This window comes from Cervus canadensis, chromosome 3, assembly GCF_019320065.1.
Source record: "Cervus canadensis isolate Bull #8, Minnesota chromosome 3, ASM1932006v1, whole genome shotgun sequence".
NCBI classification, from domain to species: Eukaryota; Metazoa; Chordata; class Mammalia; order Artiodactyla; family Cervidae; genus Cervus; species Cervus canadensis.
In genome coordinates, this window is record NC_057388.1 from 63,827,879 (window position 1) to 63,846,671 (window position 18,793).

At 42.8% G+C, this 18,793-nt stretch overlaps 1 protein-coding gene and 1 pseudogene across 3 annotated transcripts in view; both read right to left on the bottom strand.

Annotated features, from left to right (window-relative positions):
• The window catches only part of LOC122438447, a 57,026-nt pseudogene extending 39,315 nt beyond the window's left edge, over positions 1–17,711 (bottom strand).
• The window catches only part of CREB5 (cAMP responsive element binding protein 5), a 431,120-nt gene that overhangs the window by 246,100 nt on the left and 166,227 nt on the right, over positions 1–18,793 (bottom strand). For all 3 annotated transcript variants that reach the window (XM_043463321.1, XM_043463320.1, XM_043463319.1), the window contains exon 5: positions 17,586–17,758. In XM_043463321.1, coding sequence (XP_043319256.1) covers positions 17,586–17,758 — 173 coding nt within the window. The remainder of the gene's footprint in view (positions 1–17,585; positions 17,759–18,793) is intronic.

Below are 18,793 nucleotides of genomic sequence, written 5' to 3' on the forward strand. Positions count from 1 at the left end.
TCATAGCCGGCAAATCCTATTTAGTGATAGACTCACGCAAGTATCAGTCTGCTTGCTTTTAATGCCCTCCTATCCGGGCTCTCGCTCTGGGTGGTCATCTCATACCCCTTCGCCCCCCAACACAATTCTGGCGGTGGGCTTTATTGGATTTCTCGGAGCATTAGGTTTCTTGGAGCATATAAATTCCAGGATTTTTCCTTTAAATCACTGAGAGCCAGAGATGGAGGCAGAGGATGCTTCAGAAAGAATTAAGAAAAGTTACCAGATCAAAAGAACAGTGCTGCCACATAAGCTACTTCCTTTTTCAAAAACATGTATTAGGAGAACAGCAGCTAAAACCCTGATCAGTCATGAAAATGAGCACCAGCCCGTGGGCTGGAGGGCTGAAAGGAATTAGGTGCCACCTACAAGAAACCTCTTTGTGATGAAGCTCACTATCTGAAGAAACACACACACAGGAAAACAAAACCAAAAATCCATCACCCTGGACTATCCTTCCTCAGATCAGTCATGGGTCTTGCCTTCAGGGTTCAGGAAATATAATTAGCTGCTAAAAACTTCTGGAAGGTTGAATGTAAAGGCCTCCATGTGCATGCATGCTAAATCACTTCAGTCGTGTCCAACTCGTTGCGACCCTGTGAACCATAGTCTGCCAGGCTCCTCTGTCCATGGGATTTTCCAGGCAAGAATACCGGGGTGGATTGTCATGCCCTCCTCCAGGGGACGTCCCCAACCCAGGGATCAAAGCCTTGTCTTTGGCATCTTCTACATTGGCAAGAGGGTTCTTTACCACTAGAAAAGCCCCCATACCTATGTGCAATGCTGATGTTCCCACCACTGCAAATTATAGAGTAGATAGCTTAAACAATAAAAAGTGTATAATTCGGAATCCAGCAGATACCACTGAGCAGAGAATGCATGGCTGAGGAAAAACTCTCCCCTGTTCCTCTCAAAGTGGATTTTTATGGCAATGCAGGCTTGAAACCCAGGTAAGTGCATCTCTAATAATATCTTTCATCAGAAGATATTAACTGGGGACTGTTTGATGGAGAGCAGGCCTCTTCATTCCCTTTCTGGACAAATGGAGACTTGGTGGTGTCCCACCAAACAGGTCCTTACTCCCAGATACTAGTTCTCTGGAGACTAGCTTTACTTTTATTCTCAGTTAGCTTTTTTCTCTTAATGTTTTTATCCATACATCTGTTACAGTTGAATGAGAAGAGAATGGAGTAAGAATTTTTTTTTTAACCACAGTACTGTTGGCAAAACAAATAGGTCCATAATTACATGAAGACACATGTATTAGTTTCCAAGGGCTGTCATAACAAATCACCACAATCTGGGTGGCTTAAAATCAACAGAAACTGATTCTCTAACAGTTCTGGAGATTAGACATCAGAAGTCAAGGTGTCACAGGGTTGGTTTCTTTGGGGGGCTCTCAGGGAGAATCTGTGCACCCCACTCTCTCCAGGCTGCAGCCGTTGCGGACAAACCTTATCTCTCCTTGGCTTGCAGCTGCATCATTCCAGTCTCTGCCTGTGACATTGCATGATGTCCTCCAGGTGTCTTCTCATGGCCTGCTCATAAGGACACCAGTCATTGGGCTTAGGGCCCCCTCAGAAGTCGGTATAACCTCATCTTAACTAGATTACATCTGCAAAGATCCTATTTGTAAATAAGGTCACATTCTGAGGTACCCCGGGCTTAGGACTTCAACAGATCTTTTGCAGTGATGCAATCTGACTCAAAACAACAGATGCACCATAGTTAAAGATGGAAATATCTGAGTTTTGCCTGTGAGATAGGCCATGCTGAGTCTGCGAAGAGTAAGGGATTGTCCTAAGGGCTGAGCACTGGGGTGGGGGGTATCCGAGGAAGTTGCCTTTATATTCCTCCAGGTATGCCGAGGGGTAGAAGTCAGGCTGGATGATGAAAGGGGTAACATTGTGAAAGAGAGAAAAAAATCATAGTGAAGTCCTAGAGACCTAAACCAAGTCAAAGAGAGAGAAGTCTGCAGGTTGAAGTTGGATGGGGTGATGCAAGGGCGTCTGGAGTCTGGTTCAGCGGTGCTGCCTCTCTAGCCCTATTGGGTCGCAACACCTCAGACCTTGTGATCACAAGTGTTCAAGCATCTGTCTAAAAGAGTGAACTGAAAAAGTACAATTTCATCTGTTACTGCATCTTTTCCTATGGAATTCAAATGAATAGATTCCTGTGAAGTCTGTATGTTTCGTTTTGATAGTTTTCTCCCCTCCCATCCAGTTGCTATTAGTTCTTTCATGTGTTACTCCTCTCTGCGCCACCCCCCATCACTCCAGAGACTGTTTCTCCAATCTCATCTACCTCCACAATGGCAAAGCTGTCTCTGTTTCTTCGGGGAATTGGTCTTTAAGATGGTGTCTGCATCAGCATACCCAAGAATTCCCTTTTTCTTTCCTTGTACATATACAGAAAAGAATCTCCTAACCCTATAGTTTTCAAATGTTTTTCTTGCTGTAGAACTCTTTATTCAAAGAAGTACTTATGTAGAAACTCAACTAAATGAATGAATGTGGAACTGCTCTGGGTGAGGGGGTAATGGGGAGACGGGGTGACCTGCCCACGAGGTCAGATTCCATACCCCTTGTCTTTGGCAGCACCGGAACACGCACTGTGGAGCCCAGTTCAGTGGATTCTGTTTAGTACTGCAATTCATCTTTATAACGTGGTACACAGACATCACATGATAAGCGCCGGTGTCTACCTGCTCATCTTTTAGACCAGGAGAAATCTCTGTGCAGCTGAGAAAACAACTGTTTCCCTGGCGATGTTACCACTTCTCCCTTGGGGTCTGCCATCTAATGTGACTGTTGTCTCTGATAGTACCCAGTTCTGTTTGGAAGCTCCCTCAAACTTACCATGCACCTCATTTGGAACAAACAACAGAATTTGAAAGCTCTTTTCATTGCTCGACTGTAGAAAAGGACTTAAAGTTAAGTCAATTGATAGAGAGACACCGTTTAATAGAAGAAAGATCAGATTCATCACTATGAAAACCAATGTACGACAATTAGATTTGGGGAAACTCCAGAGAAATTCATGACAAAAGCATGAAGGACGAAATGCTTTCTATAGAAAGCAATATCCTTAAAACAAGCACTTACTGTTTTAAGACAATAAAGGACTCAGTACAACAGGATCTTTGAAAAAAAGTAACAATGACATGTATTAAGGACTGATATAAATAACATACTCTAGAGTTTTGTAAAAAAAAAAAAAAAAAAGGTTCCTTGTGAAGATTACCATTGAAAATGAACAAGTTAAGTCTCCATCTTTATTAAACTCCATGCACATGGATGACATTTCCCTGGCCTCTCTCTACCCCTAAATTCCTAGAACAAATGAAAAGTGAAAAAGCAGCCATTCTACACTCTCAGGAAATCTTATCTGAAGACAAGCTTTTACCACTACTGAGAAAGTGCTGGATTTCTTTTCCTCTACAGCATGATTTTGCCATCTTTTATGAAAACCCAGACAGGAATGCTCCTTTGTAATATTTTCCCCGCTAAACAGTCTTCATACACGTGTTATCCAGGACCACAAACCCCTGGAAATCACTACAGTGAAACATCTACTTGCTTCTCATTTGTACAGAGGGATTCACCCAAGGAACCTGTTAAATGAAGTATAATAACAAAAGAAGTCTCTTTTCAAGGCCTAGGACAGGGGAGGGCTTCTTTCACTCACCCCATCTGGGCACCACATCTGGGAGAAGGTGAGTAACCAGTTGCCTCCATTCCTTGACCGACTGAGGAATGCTTACTTTGCAGACATGGTGCCTCCCCTCCCTCCCAGTTCTGACCCTGTCTGGGGATCACAGTTGGTTTGACAATGGAGGACAGACCTCTGGGTGTCTGAAGACAAAGCTGACATTCACTCAGGTGTGTTGGGTCTGATCCTTCAAATGGAGGCTGTTGAGTTTTTTCCTTCTTCTGATTCAGCAGTTTTGAGGAGTCTCTCGAGGGGTCTTATTCAGCAGATTTTGCTATAAATTTCCATTCTGGGAGGAGGAGGTTAAGGGGAGAGGACAGACCCCCCACACAGAGGGTGTGGGCTCTTCTAAGTACTTGCAGGTCTGTGATTGGTATAGACTTTGGCAAGAAACCAATAAAGTCTTATGGGAAAAATAACGTCTGGAAGAACATCTTGTTGTTCAGTCATTAAGTCATGTATGACTCTTTGTGACCCCATGGACTGAGCCCTTCAGGCTCTTCTGCCCATGGGATTTCCCAGGCAAGAATACTAGAGTGGGTTGCCATTTTCTTCTCCAGGGGGATGAACACCTTCTCCTGCTATTTCTTCTTTCATGATTTGGTGAACCCTTCCACCGGGAACAGCTTCTGTTGTGAGCACTCCAGGATTCAAAAGACTTGGTCACATCCTACCTGAGGTCCCCAAGGAGGGCAGAGGCGATACCTGTGGCACAGTTATTGCAAAATGATAAGGCAAAAGGACAAGGAAACAATACAGAATCCGGAGTCTGGAGGGTCTGTGGGCAAGGAGACAACACAAATCAGGGGGAAAAAATCAAATTAAGGTTGTAATTATTCTGCCTCCTATATGAATTTGCTGCCTTGCCCTGGGGTGTTCCTACCTTTCTTCTACTTTTTCCTCTTCTACCATTTCAAGCCCAGTCTCTAACTGAAGACTCATCGTATTATTTATTTTTCTCTTTTAATTCAAGGAAAAGAGTGGCATGAAAAGAAAACTTATCTCCAGACTGAGAAAAGCCAAGAATTCCAGCATCCATTCAAAAAAGCTTTTGGAGTGCAGGCTCTCGTTCACGCTGGTTTTGTATCTGATAAACTTTTCATTCAATTTGAAGCTCAATGTGTCTGAAATTCAATGAAGTGAACCAAGCAAGGGATGTCGTCCAAACATGTTGAAGCACTTGTGGGTGAATCTCGGCCTTTGTGTGTGTGCTTCTGCTCCTGTGAGAAGCCTTGGTCTCAGGCAGACTCCAAACTGCCAACTCAACAAGGCAAATAATAATTACTCCTAATGGCAATAATAATTATGGAATGCGGTAGACCCAATATAAGGTTGATTATCTGTGGCTTTGGTGGGGCAGCCAAAGTTTCACACACTGTTTTTATAAAAATCAATCTCTCTCTCTGTCTCTGTCTCTCTCTCTCTCACACACACTCACAAATACACATACACGTTTGCCAAAAGAGATCTGGACAAACTCATTCCTCGGGTTTCCTGCAAAGTGCTTGACTACAGACCTAAATTAAATAAATAGCGGCTATCCACACATGAGGGGGGATTGGGACATGCTGAGTAATTGACACCACACACACACACACACACACACACACACACACACACAAAGTCTCCCATTTTCCTTTTAGTTAAGTTTTAAACTTTCTCCAATTCCAGACTTTTACTGAGAGCCATGGCCAAATGTCAGACATGATGAATAATTGGAGGTATTCCTCCTTCTTTCTAAGGGAGATGGGAAGGAGAGAGGGAGAAAGAAAGGAGAGAGGAAGAAAAGAAAGCCAGGGTCCTAGATGAATGCCCTGCCATACCCACTCCACCTCAGCTATGAATCAGAATCTCCCAACAGATCAAAGCCTTCTATGGTGAAGCCCCAAGCCTATGGTTAGTGCCACAGCCAGTTCGCTATGAGACATTCACCCTGCTTCTCCCAGGAAGGGAGTTACACCCTGAGCTGCGGCTCTCTCTCCCCCATTCTAGATCTGGCTGTCACCACCTCCCAGGGACATCCGCATTAGCACTTAGGTATCTCACCCCACACACCAATGATGTCAAGGTGTCAGAGAAATAAAAGTGGCTGCTCCTGAAAACATAATCCATCAACAAATGGTCATTTTGTAGATAATGAGGAACTGTTTCAATTTTCTGAAAAACTAGGTTAAGGGTCTAATGCGAATCTATATGAGTTTTTTTTTTTTTTTCCTTTTAAAACTTATTATGCTTGTTAATCACTGTGACTATTCTTTAAAAGTGGTTGCAAGGGGTTGGTGTAGTTTTTTGTCATGTAAGAAGGGGTTTTAAAGGGCATTTAGGACATGCCATGTGGAATACACAGAATATACCTGGAAAATTTCTTCAAAGGTTTTGAATAATGTTATATACATGTCAAATGGCTTAAATGATGTTCCAGTAAAGCAAATTATTATGAAGTAGGTGTATACATGTACATCAGTCACACATACACAATTTTCATTTGGCTGAAATTGGACATTAAAATTCCCCAGTCTCCTTTATTAATATACAATTTAGTTAAGATTATTTTTAAATTCATTCTTTCAAAATTTTAGAGAGGCTGGGATTTGAAATAAGCATCTATAAATTTGCAATTTTGTTTTGTCATTAAAAAATGCACCCTGACTCAATATAGGGTTAAAGAAGCTTCAGGGGTAGACTCCAGCTTCACTGAGTTTGCAACTTCAACAAAAATGGAGTCCCTCATACTACCCAAATACTGCTGCAGTGGAAGCAGACCCTAGTTCTCTTCAATCCAGCACTTTATTGCTTATCTCTTTAGGCATTCAGTTTGAAGCAAGACTCTCAAGTTGGAAAAAATGTCACACTAAGCAGTGATCCCCAAGAGTCTGCCAAACACTTGGCCTCCAGCCCCTATAGACACTGAGAACACCATTGTGCGTTTGACAGTGTTCAGTGGTTTACTGACTTGGGGATGGGTTTTTGTTGCAGCAGTCATCATTATGATTGTCTATGTAGAAATGTTTATGGATTTTATGGACTGAAAATAATATATTGGAGGTCAGTGGTAAACTGCTGTATATTTGGCTTATGAATTACCCTATCTGAACCAATATATGATGAGTATACTCAGGAAGTCATTTCTGGCATTTCAAAGATTTCTGGGGCCATCTGTTCTCTGCAAAGACCTGCACCTCTGCAAAAGCCAGCCAAGCACATTCTGGCATGTCTGTACCCCCCCCCCCACAAGGGTCCTATCATTTTACAGACTTTACCGACCTATTCACCAGCCAGAATGCACTTTGCCAAAGGGGGGAAAACTATAAAACTCCAAATTCTTTTAAATGTGTCTGGTACCATTAGGAATGTTTATTGCTCTATAGAAATTTTACAGTTGATATTTACCAAAAGCACAACATACTTGGTAAACAGATTACTGGATTGTCTGCTAAATGTGATATATCTGTTTTTATGAAATTTCTTCTTCCATAATCCCTACCAACCAAGCAGTATTGTGAGAGAGTGTTAGTCCTGATAAGGAAACAAATATGTTCATAAGAGCTAGAAAAGGGCACTGGTTAGACAATCCAGTTTCATTCCTTCATTTTATAAGATGGAAAAGTAGGGCCCCGAGAGGTCAAGGGGGCTGTTCAAAGTCCCAGAACTTGTGAGTGATGGAGTCAGAACCACTAGCAATGGCTCTCAATCTCTAGCAATGACATCGTACGGTCTCACTGAAATAGGATTCCATCAGTATGTAACTGAAACTTGATATAAGGGATTCCCTTTATATCTAAAATCCAAGACCAAATTGGTTATTTCTGTGATATTCTCATCCAACCAAAGGTAAAAGGTCCACAGAATGTGTATCTCCTTTAACTAAATCCTTCACAAAAAGAATATTAAAAACAACAGTAGAAAAAAATCTGTTTGGTCTAATATTGTTGAAAAATACATATAAGAGGACCTATTGAATCATTTACCTTTTAAATCCTAAAATGTCCAGTTATATGACTACATAGTATTGCAATGAGGACCACAGACTATCTGCAGTTCTTCTCTTTTAACTCAGAAACTGCTTGTCAATCAGTACAGGTAAGAGTTATTTATACTTCATGAAACATACAGTCTTTAAGAATGTGAAAGTTACAAATAGTCAGAAATGTCCACTGGGATACAGCCTGTTACCTGTACATGCTCAGTCTTCAGAAAAGCAAAGTGTACTCCCAGTTACAAAGGAGCACCTCTGCGTTACCAGATTCATTTCTCCTAACATGCTCACCTTGGAGAGTGCAGCACACACCAGTCCTTTCCCCATGTTACTATCCCTTTTGGTGTTCTTGAAGGAATGGTTACACTTAGTCCTGGGACTCATTCTAAACGCAACACTGGGACTCATGTAAACCTACAGTGGTGCGCCAACTTGGTGTTCTGGCCCTGAAAACAGAACATAATGAGCCAATTCCCATGTAGGAACTATGACAAACATAGAAAGGTGCAGTTAATCATTGAATTTTATATTAAGATAAATATATATCCTCAATTTCCAATGTTTAGTTATTTGGCACCTTACCCAAGGCTTTCCCCTTGGAAAATACTAAATACTGATATAAGCTAGACCTTTATGTTTCAGGTCTTCTATAAAGTAACCCCCTAAATAGTAAATCCAAAAAAGAAGACAGTGGACTGCATTTTTCCATTAAGCTATGTCTGGCAATATAATTGTTCCAATTTCTTGTATTACATTTGTATTATATCTTTCACTGTTGTATTATATCTTTCACTGTTGTGCTGTTGTTTAGGTGTTTTTCTAGTGAGCTCTTCAGCAATAAGTCACTTTTAGTAAAATGAGAATAAAAGAACAATTTGCTGATAGGATTAATTCAGGGGAGGAAACTCCATAGTCATGCATACAGTCCTGAGCCCCCAAGGAACTTACCTTCCAAGTAGTTTTCAAAATTACACTTATTATGAAAACCATCAGTCTCTTAGTGCTGGATAAGGTTTGAGAATTTTCTAGTGATGCCTCCTCATTTCACATGTAAGGAAGTCAAAACTTGGAGAAGTCAACTTCATTTGGACCCATCGGACAGTGGCTTGGCTTCCAGTTCCAGCACTTACCTTTATCCATATAACCTGGGGCAAGCCACATAATCACTGAACCTCACTTTACTCAGTTGTAAAATGGGTGTAAAATCTCCATGTAACAGAATTATAAATTTGTTGTGATTCACCTAGGAGTTGAACCTGGAAGTCAAGTCTCTCTGTCTTCAGATGTTAGGACCCTTCTCTTGACTGCACTGGTCTCCTCTTCCCAAACATTCCCAAGCCTTACTCTGTTCTTACACATATGAGTATGAGAATGCCTCCTGAAACTCAGATAATCAAGAACCCCAAAATCAGCTCCTAGAGGAAAACAAACCAAAAGAGAAAAGAAATTTGAAATAGAAAAGAAGCAATGAATGAGGATTGTGCTGCTTAGAGTGACTTGTAATCAGCTGGTTAAACTTTTAAAGTGTAGATGAAGGAAGGGGGTCCCAGGGCAATTGTGCACTTGGCCAAGGTTATAAAGTTTTTTGAGTGGCAGAGCCTAAACCCATGACCTCTGAACCTGTGGTCAATACTTTTGCAAGACTCCCCTCTAACCTGACTTGGTTTCGCTCTGAGTAAGCTTGTCTTTCCCAGGCATATCTTTTTAATATGCTACACAAAAGAACAAGTGTCTAGATTTACAACAGACACAGACTGAATGATCCTGGGCTATTTTCTCTAGAAGCAGACCTGTGCCTTGTTGTTCAGTTGCTAAGTCATGTCCCACTCTTTTTGACCCCATGGACTGCAGCATACTGGCTTCCCTGTCCTTCACTATCTCCTGGAGTTTGTTTAAACTCATGTCCCTTGAGTTGGTGATGCCATCCAACCATCTCATCCTCTGTTATTCCCGTCTCCTCCTGCTTTCAATCTTTCCCAGCATCCAGATCTTTTCCAAAGAGTCAGCTCTTTGTGTGGTGACTCATTGGTGTGCCTATCTGTTCTAAAAATGGGAGGAGACAGTCAAAACACACAGAGACACTTATATGGAAGGTTCTGGAACTCTGTGAGCAGGGCTTATGTTTATAAGATCCAGAATTGAGACTCTCACCCTGTAAGCCGTCACAGGCAAAGTCACCTATCCACACAGGAATCAGAACAGCCTGGAAGTCACACTTCATCTGGTCAGGGGACAGGTTCTTCCTATAAACCATGAAGCCAAATGTAAAGCAACCAAATGGTTGGAGAAAGGACAGCCACTCTCAGGCAGGAATCTGGTTTTCTTAAAAGTGAGAGGATTTGGCCAAGAGATCTCCGAGGTACAGGCTCTCTATATATATCCATGTGCTCTCATGACCTGCAAACTCCCTTTCTGAGAGCCAGGGAACTCCTGTATTTTTCTCCTGAAAGATTTAAGCAGCTGCTGGCAACTCAGTATGTCTACCTCTGCCCTTGACCAGCCTGTAGGTACGTGAAGGAAGCACTTCACACTGTAACCAGAGGCTAAGCATTAACCAACTCATGTGGGTAGATGACTCTCCCAGATGGTCAGGCATGCTCATGTATCTTTCATGGCACTGGGATTGCTACAGGCTGGAGCACAGGGAAAGCATGTGCTTTGAAGTCCAACAGAACCACATTCAAAACTCTGCTCATCTCACTGGCTGAGCGACTTTGGATAAGTTACTTCTTTTCCTTGAGCAGTAAAACTGGAGCAAATAATGTCTGCCTCTCCAGACTCTTGGAGAATGATAGAAAGCAATATGCAAAGATAAATCAGTGCTCTGCACATAGATGATGCTGGATAAATGTTAGCTCCCTTTCTTCTTTTTAGTTATCAGCCTGCTAATATCAAACTTCTCTAACAAATAGCTTGAGCCACTAAACAGTGACTTTCAATTTTCTTTCCCAAGAAGACTAGCTTTTACAAACTGAATGTGTCTCCCTCTAAATTCATATGTTGTTTTAGTCACTCAGTCATATCTGACTCTTCACAAACCCATGGTTGGTAGCCCACCAGGCTACTCTCTGTCCATGGAATTCCCCAGGTAAGAATACTGGAGTGGATTGCCAGTCCCTTCTCCACCAAATTCATATATTGAAGCTTTAACTCCATGTGACAGTTAGGGGTGGGGCTTTTGCAGGTAATCAGGTTTGAATGAGGTCATGAGTCCCTATAACAGGATTAGTGTCCTAAGCAGAGGAAGAGATACCAGAGGTCTCACTCTCTGTCTCTTTCTCCTCTCTCTGAAGTGAAGAAGTGAAAGTTGCTCAGTTGTGTCCGACTCTGCTATCTCACGGACTATACAGTTCGTGGAAATCTCCAGGCCAGAATACTGGATCGGGTAGTTGTTCCCTTCTCCAGGGCATCTTCCTAACCCAGGATCAAACCCACGTCTCCCACAATGCAAGTAGATTCTTTACCAACTGAGCCATAAGGGAAGCCCAAGAATACTGGAGTGGGTAGCCTATCCCTTCTCCAGCGTATCCTCCCGACTCAGGAATTGAACCAGGGTCTCGCGCATTGCTGGCGGATTCTTTACCAACTGAGCTTTCAGGGAAACCCTCTCCTCTCTCTGTCAATCTGTCTGTCTGTCTGTCTGTCTGTCTGTCTCTCTCTCTCTCTCTCTTTGTATGCACAGAGAAGCAATCAGGTGAGCACACAGTGAGAAGACAGTCATCTGTGAGTCAGGAAGAGGGCCCTCACCAAGAACCAAATCTGCCAGCACCTTGACCTTGGACTTTTCAGCCTCCAAAACTGTGGAAAGTAGACATCTATTGTTTAAGCAAAGATACCTGCCTTGCTGTGTTCCAGGTGAGGAGCTGAGACATTAAGACACAACAAAGCTGGCCTGAGGGATCACGGGCAAGAACCAGCCTAGGAGAGGAGAGCAGGGGTGCTTTTCTGCTTCTTGGAAGATGTAGCCATGTGCTCTGGCATCCTGGCTCTGCCCCCTTCATCTGGCCACAATACCTTGTGGTATTACAACTTTTGAATGTTAAGAAACCTTATATTTCCTCAAGTATCAGTACTTAATGTTTCGTTCCACACATAAAACTCTTTGAGTAGAAAGCTGCTGGCCCTCTTGTCAGAGGTAATTTCTCAAGGCTCTGCACAGGATTTAACGGGAGCCATATGGTTAAGTCCGTCAACCCTCCCAGAAAGCATTACCCTGAAGGGCCTCATAAATGTTCTCAGGGCTGTGAAAGACCCAGCAACTTTCTAACAATAAAGCAATGTTCATAGCCATGATATTCCACAACACACAAAGCAGGAAATAATGGCTTCAGGTCTGAATTACTCAAAGGGGGCTTCAAGCTGTCCTGGAGAGGGGTGTGGGGGTGGGGGCAGGGAGTGATAAGCCAGGACCTGCTGGCTGTTGCATCCAGGAGGAAGACGGTTGGCCTGCACCCTGCTAGCACTGGCCTGTGGTGGGCAGTGACAGTCTGATTCATGCTGCTGACTTGTGGAGTTTAATAAAGCTCTTCATAATGGATGTATGCTGCTGCTGCTAAGTCGCTTCAGTCGTGTCTGACTCTGTGTGACCCCATAGACGGCAGCCCACCAGGCTTCCCCGTCCCTGGGATTCTCCAGGCAAGAACACTGGAGTGGGTTGCCATTTCCTTCTCCAGTGCATGAAAGGGAAAAGCGAAAGTGAAGTCGCTCAGTCACATCCGACTCCTAGCGACCCCATGGACTGCAGCCTACCATGCTCCTTCGTCCATGGGATTTTCCAGGCAAGAGCACTGGAGTGGGTTGCCATTGCCTTCTCCGATAATGGATGTATATACCTATGCATATACAGAACAAGCATACTCAAACTGTGAAATGTGAAAGTGAAAGTGTTGGTTACTTGTGAAGTCGCTCAGTCATGTCCGACTCTTTGTGACCCCATGGACTGTAGCCTACAACGCTCCTCCGTCCATGGGATTTTCCAGGCAAGAGTACTGGAGTGGGTTGCCATTTGCTGCTTAGTCATGTCCAATTCTTTGTGACCCCATGGACTGTAGCCCACTAGGCTCCTCTGTCCATGAACTCTTTCAGGCAAGAACACTGGAGTGAGTAGCCATTCCCTTCCCCAGGGGATCTTCCCAATCCAGGGGTTGAACCCAGGTCTCCTGCATTGCAGGCAGATTCTTTATAGTCTGATTCAACTGTAAGCTGATGTTTTACATAAGTTTTCTTTCAGCAGTGCCTTTTTGTGATGGCATCATTTACTGACCTTTCCCCTCCCTTTTTTCAGAATGATAGACACAGAAATCCTTGAATCAATTAACATTCCTATCTCAATGGACACCTCAAGCATCGACAGCAACTCATACAAAAAACCACGTGACTCTCTCCAACAAGCAAAGTGGCATTGTTTTTTACATCAATAAGTTCTGAGATGTGATAAGTTCTTCTTTTATTACTATTTTTTTTAAAAAGAAACTCAGAAAGGGCAAGAGAAATACAATTTATGATGAGTATCAGCTCCTTTTTATTTTTACAAGATTTACTATATTTTCTATAAATTTCTGGCCAAGTCTTAGATCTACATTGCCTAAATACAGCTTCATGCAAATAGGGTATATGATGAAATAGCTAATATACCTACAAACATACATGTGCCAAGACTAAAACTGGCATAAAATCAGAGAGAGATTTTATATATACATGCTGTTGAACATATTTTCAAATTTCTTGATATCCTAACTAGAATATTCCAGAAAAGACCAGATATCTTCTTTTCAAATATCAGCCTTGGTAGGAACATTTGTATATCCTGATGTTAGATATAGCACATCCACACTGTAAGCAATTACTGGCAAATAATATTTTTACCAATAATCTAACAAGCTCATGCATTTGCCAATTCCATAGGGAGAACTAAATCTATAGAACATTCTGAATACATGAAGAAATTTTGTGGACTATTTGGGAAGTGCCTCCCAGAACTCTGTACTGATATCCATTGTTGTAGATCAGCTCATTCCATATTACTTTCATTGTCTTCCTAAAAAAATGACCAAGCATGAATTATCTAATAACATTGGTCCATAAAGAGAAATAGGTTTCTCTAGGAATTTGCTGTTGTTCAGTTGCTATGTCGTGTCCAACTCTTTTGCGACCCCATGGAATATAGCCTGCCAGGCTCCTCTGTCCATGGGATTATCCCAGACAAGACTACTGGAGTGGGTTGCCATTTCCTTCTCTAGAAGATCTTCCTAATCCAGCAATCAAACCTGTGTCTCCTGCTTGACAGGCAGATTCTTAACCACTGAGCCACCAAGGAAAGCTAGGATCTATTCAAATTGTAGCCACCTACTAAACTGATTGCTGGTACCTACAAAAATTTCTCATATGAGAAAAGAGTGAGAGAGACAGAATTAGAGAGAAAGAGAACTTATACTACTGATACCTGCTCTTCCACCATTCTCTCAGGAGTTGCAGACTTGATCCTGAATTAATGAGCCTGTTACATGATCTCTAATAAAAAAAAAAAATGACTAGAGGAGAGATACTGCTTGGAATCTGTCACATACTTGGTCCAAGGCAGAATCGATTTCATCTGTATTTAACACATGCTTGTTTTCTGTCTCGCTTGTCTCCCCCACACCCCATGGCTCCCTCTTTTTCTTTTTCCATCTGGAAAACTTATCTCCTAAAATGCTACCATCAATCAGCCAAAGGCACTCTTCTCGACAAGGTGTCTGCCAGTTTGACTAAGCACAAGTAGTCACTAGTTTGGGGATGCCTCCCACACTCTCCAACACTGTGTGTTTTTCTAGCCTGCCTAACCACACGAGTGCAATTTGGGATATTTATACTTACCTCCAGTTTCTATTGAGATAAAAAGCACTACTTGGACAGAACTGGGCATTGGCAATGGAAGGGGGTGATAGAGGATAGACTGGAGGTTGCCCACGTGGTTTGTCTATCTCGGACTTTTGCATTTCCACCCCTTTGGTCCTACGTTGACTCAGTGCCTGCTCCAAAAATATGAAAATCAAATGCTCACAAGGATGCCTACACTTTGTCCCCCAAATCCTCCTTAGGAGCAGGCACTGTCCCCATTTCCAGTCCTTCTTGTCAATATCACTCCCAATACATTCAAACCTCTAAGTTTAAATACAGCATGAAGGGGGGACAGTGGCAGAAAGGAGAATAAAAGCGGGATTGGCAACAGAAACCCAGCACTGGTCAAAGGGAAGAAAAGGGGGGAACGGGAGATGGGCGGCCCCCTCTCTCTCCCGCAAAGTTCTATCCGTGAACACGCCCACTGGCCACAGCAAAAAAGCCCTGTGCGTGGGCACAGGTGGGTCCCAGCCTCTCTGGCTGGGTGCAGCTTAAGCGCGGAGCCTGAATGAAGACTTTCATTGCTGTTTGCTGTTTTTGTTGGCCGGTAGCCATGGCAAACATTTGCAGGTGGCTTGGCCAGATTTTGACACTTAAATATTTGAGGTTGTGATAAAAATCAGAATATTACTACAATATGGTTCTGTGCAGCCTCAGAGGAAAAAAAAAAGAAAGAAAACTATCTGCAGTTTCAAATGCTCATTTAAAGACACAGTCTCCAGAGGGAACTCATGTTTTAAAATAAGTACTCATTTCCTCTTTGCTGAGAGAAATAAAAGAGCCAGCCATCCCCAAATGTTACCACCTAGAGTTTCATTCTGAATCCACTGGTGAGATGGGCTGCTGAGCCCCCATGATCATCCGGGCAAGGTTTTAGATGGGTCACATGGAGAAAAATGGAAATGACAGGGTGTGGGGGTTGGAATCAACATGGCAAGCACAACAGGGAAGGATCTGAAGCAAGAAATAGCCTCCCTCAAGCTTGGCAATGAGACAGAGTCCTAAAGTGACAATTATCTCCTAGAAAACACCAGGAGAGACACATAACACCCCAGGACTGGGAATAAACGGGAAGACAGTGGGTCAGGAGATGGCACATACCCCCACCTAACAGGGCCCAGTGACACAGCCTAGAAATGCCATCCAACTATACAGCCCTGGGCCAGCTGGGTATATTATTCACAGAGTCAACACCCATCTTAGAATTTAGTGCTAACCCTTAAAAGATTGTTTCACAAAAACCACCATTGTACTAACAATGGCCAAATACTAAGGGCCTCCAAGAGGGAAGTTGGGGGGCAGGAGGCAGAAGAACTCCAGGGGAGAAGGAATGCTGTAAAAATGCTAATAAAATCTAGCACATTTTATGTTTTTTCCCCTTGAAAGAAAAATAAAATAATTATAATTAGCTCGCCTAACTGTGAATTGTTTGCCCAAAGCCAAGCCACTGGAGTGAAGGAGTCCCTTGAGACTGAGATGCTGTCTTTTAACAACCCCACCTTCTTAGTATGTTACAGGTTCTTGCTTTGGACGGAGACGCATTTACTCCCATAGACATTTGAGGAAAAAAAGGATTCTTTCACAGACACACTTGCAACTTTAGCACTGGCTTATTCCAACAAAGCCAAGCATTCAAATGGCCAGATTAATTTTCTGTTTCTTGAATGGAAAACCAAAGGTTCCCATGGCAAACTTGCAACATAGTTATTACCCACAACTCTCATTTGTTAAGATTTTGTCTTCATATTTCACAACCCATCCTGATGAGCTGAAAAATGTGAGAGAGAAGGTACCCTTTCTAGCGTATTCTGAGAAGGGACAGCCATTGTCCTTAGTGCTCCCTCTAGGTAAGGAATTCTTATACACACGTAAAACAAGGAAGGGAAAAGACATAATGATAAAGAGTGAGATAGCTTCTAACGTTTTCTTAAAATCACCATATCTACCATTCAGTGGAATATTTAAATTCTGATGTGCACACCAAACACAGCAAGCTCCCTTTCCTATTTTAAACAGAGAATTCTAGGAATAAGGAGCAAGCAGTTCTCAGCATCCAGCAATATAAATTTATCATAGCTCTTTGGCTTAAGTTACTACTTTTTCTTCCTAAGATCCCAAGCACTCTTAAATCTTTTATTTCCTTTTCACATTACTCTTGTGAGGGTAGAGAGAAGAGACACCATCCTCATTCTGGAGAGCAGGAAGCAGGGCCAGAAGTTTGCATTTCTAAGAAGCTCCTGGGTAATACCCATGCTGCCAGTCCTCAGACCACACTCTGAGTAACAAGGACCGAGAGCTATCACGTGATACTCAGGAGTGAGTGCTTGTTCCATGACATGATACAGTGTCTGGGAGCATTCTACCTATTTTTCTCAATGCCTCAGTATTATCTTTTTTACATAAATGAGAAGGATAGCCTTCTTTGTTTTGTCTTCTCCAGGAATGAATATGAACCAGTGTAGAAAGAGAGGTGAGCTAATGAGAAGGTATTAATATTAACAAGGGAAAGAAGAAAGAAGAACCATCAGGGAGAAGGAGGACTGTGGAAATACACCAGAGACACGGGTGTTGGACATTGTTCTTAGGAATGGAGGCACATACTCTGTTAGTGAGGAAGCTGGGTGAGTGACACTTCCCTCCATCATCCTCAAGCATTTGTCCTGAGAACTACACTCTGCTCCCAACATCCAAGGGGTTTCCCTACAGTCACCTTAAAGTTCAAGAATCTTCTATGAAAGAACAATGACACAGAATGACTTGCTTTTCTCTCCAGAGTCAAGGTCAAAGAGCTTCTACCAAACAGAGACTGCCTCTACCTTTCTCCCATCAAAAACATAACTCTGAACTCTAGGCAGTATCACACCAGCCAGGAAAGCCAACCTCTGTCTTATTCAACCTGCAGAACAGAAACCAGAAGAAAGTCCAGAACCTTCCCTGAGCTCCAGCCAGGACCCAGAGACAACCGAGGAGATCTCCTTACCCGATCTGGCGGTTGGTGGAAGGGGCCTGCGTGATGACAGAGCTGGACTGGGGTGACGGCATGGCTTGCTGAATCACAACGCTGGTGTCATGGTTGGGCATCCGGGCGCTGCCGAGCTGGTGAGTTCCAGGCCCCGCCATGGCCCCACCAACAGGGTTATGCATCGAGATATTCTGCCCAGAGAAGACAGAGGGGAAAGGGTCAGAAGAGGTTAATGCTTTATTCTGCTCTCAGGCTCTCAAAGGTCAAACTGGGGAGTCTGGTCATGTCAACTAAATACAGAGTTATGGCTTCTGGCAAGCCGTGGATCCATTTATTTCGTTATAACTTACAGCTTCAAGGGGATGAAAAATAACTATTCGCCTTAAGAGTAAAGCACATAAGAAAATACCTGGAAGTTCACTAATCACCCTGCCACCTCCCCACGTGAGGTTTAGTGCATATCTACTCTGACTTGGGGTGATATATATTCCATTTGAAAATGATTTCTGTGGTAAGTGCATAACATTATGATTTAGTGAGAAGCCATTCAGCACCCTGCTTTGAATGACAAGCACACTTGTTATTTTTTCTTTTTCAGTCCTATAAGAGTAACTACCTCTTTTTTCCCCCAGGAAACTACTTTTCTAAATCATAATCTGGGTATACATAACCCAAGCTCAACAACAGAGTGAGGATGCTGACTGTAAAAGACAACAGGGTGTCTGGCGTTCAATGACGAGAGTGAGAGTTACAACTCTCTATTGTTTTTCCATAAGATAAATCTCTAATACTTTGGTTGAATCATGGAATACTGACAACACTTGTTCACCTGTTTACTTGTTCATTGTCTTTTCCTCTAGAACATACAGTGTTTGTGTTCATGACTCTATCCCATGGGGATTGGAGCAGAGTAGGCATTCAGTAAACATACATACGTACATGAATAAAGTAGGGAAGAAAATAATGGCACAACCGAGTCACTTGAGTGACTTAACATCTTGTCTTTATTTCTGGTGACTTGAGTGAAGGCTTCTTTGTTTAAAATTCAAAAGTAAGGTAAAGTATGGGCTTCTCAGGTGGCACTAGTGGTAAAGAACCTGCCTGCCAACTCAGGAGACATAAGAGACACAGGTTCAATCCCTGGGTTGGGAAGATCCCCTGGAAGAGGGAAACCCACTCCACTATTCTTACCTGGAGAATCCCATGGACAGAGGAGCCTGGAGGGC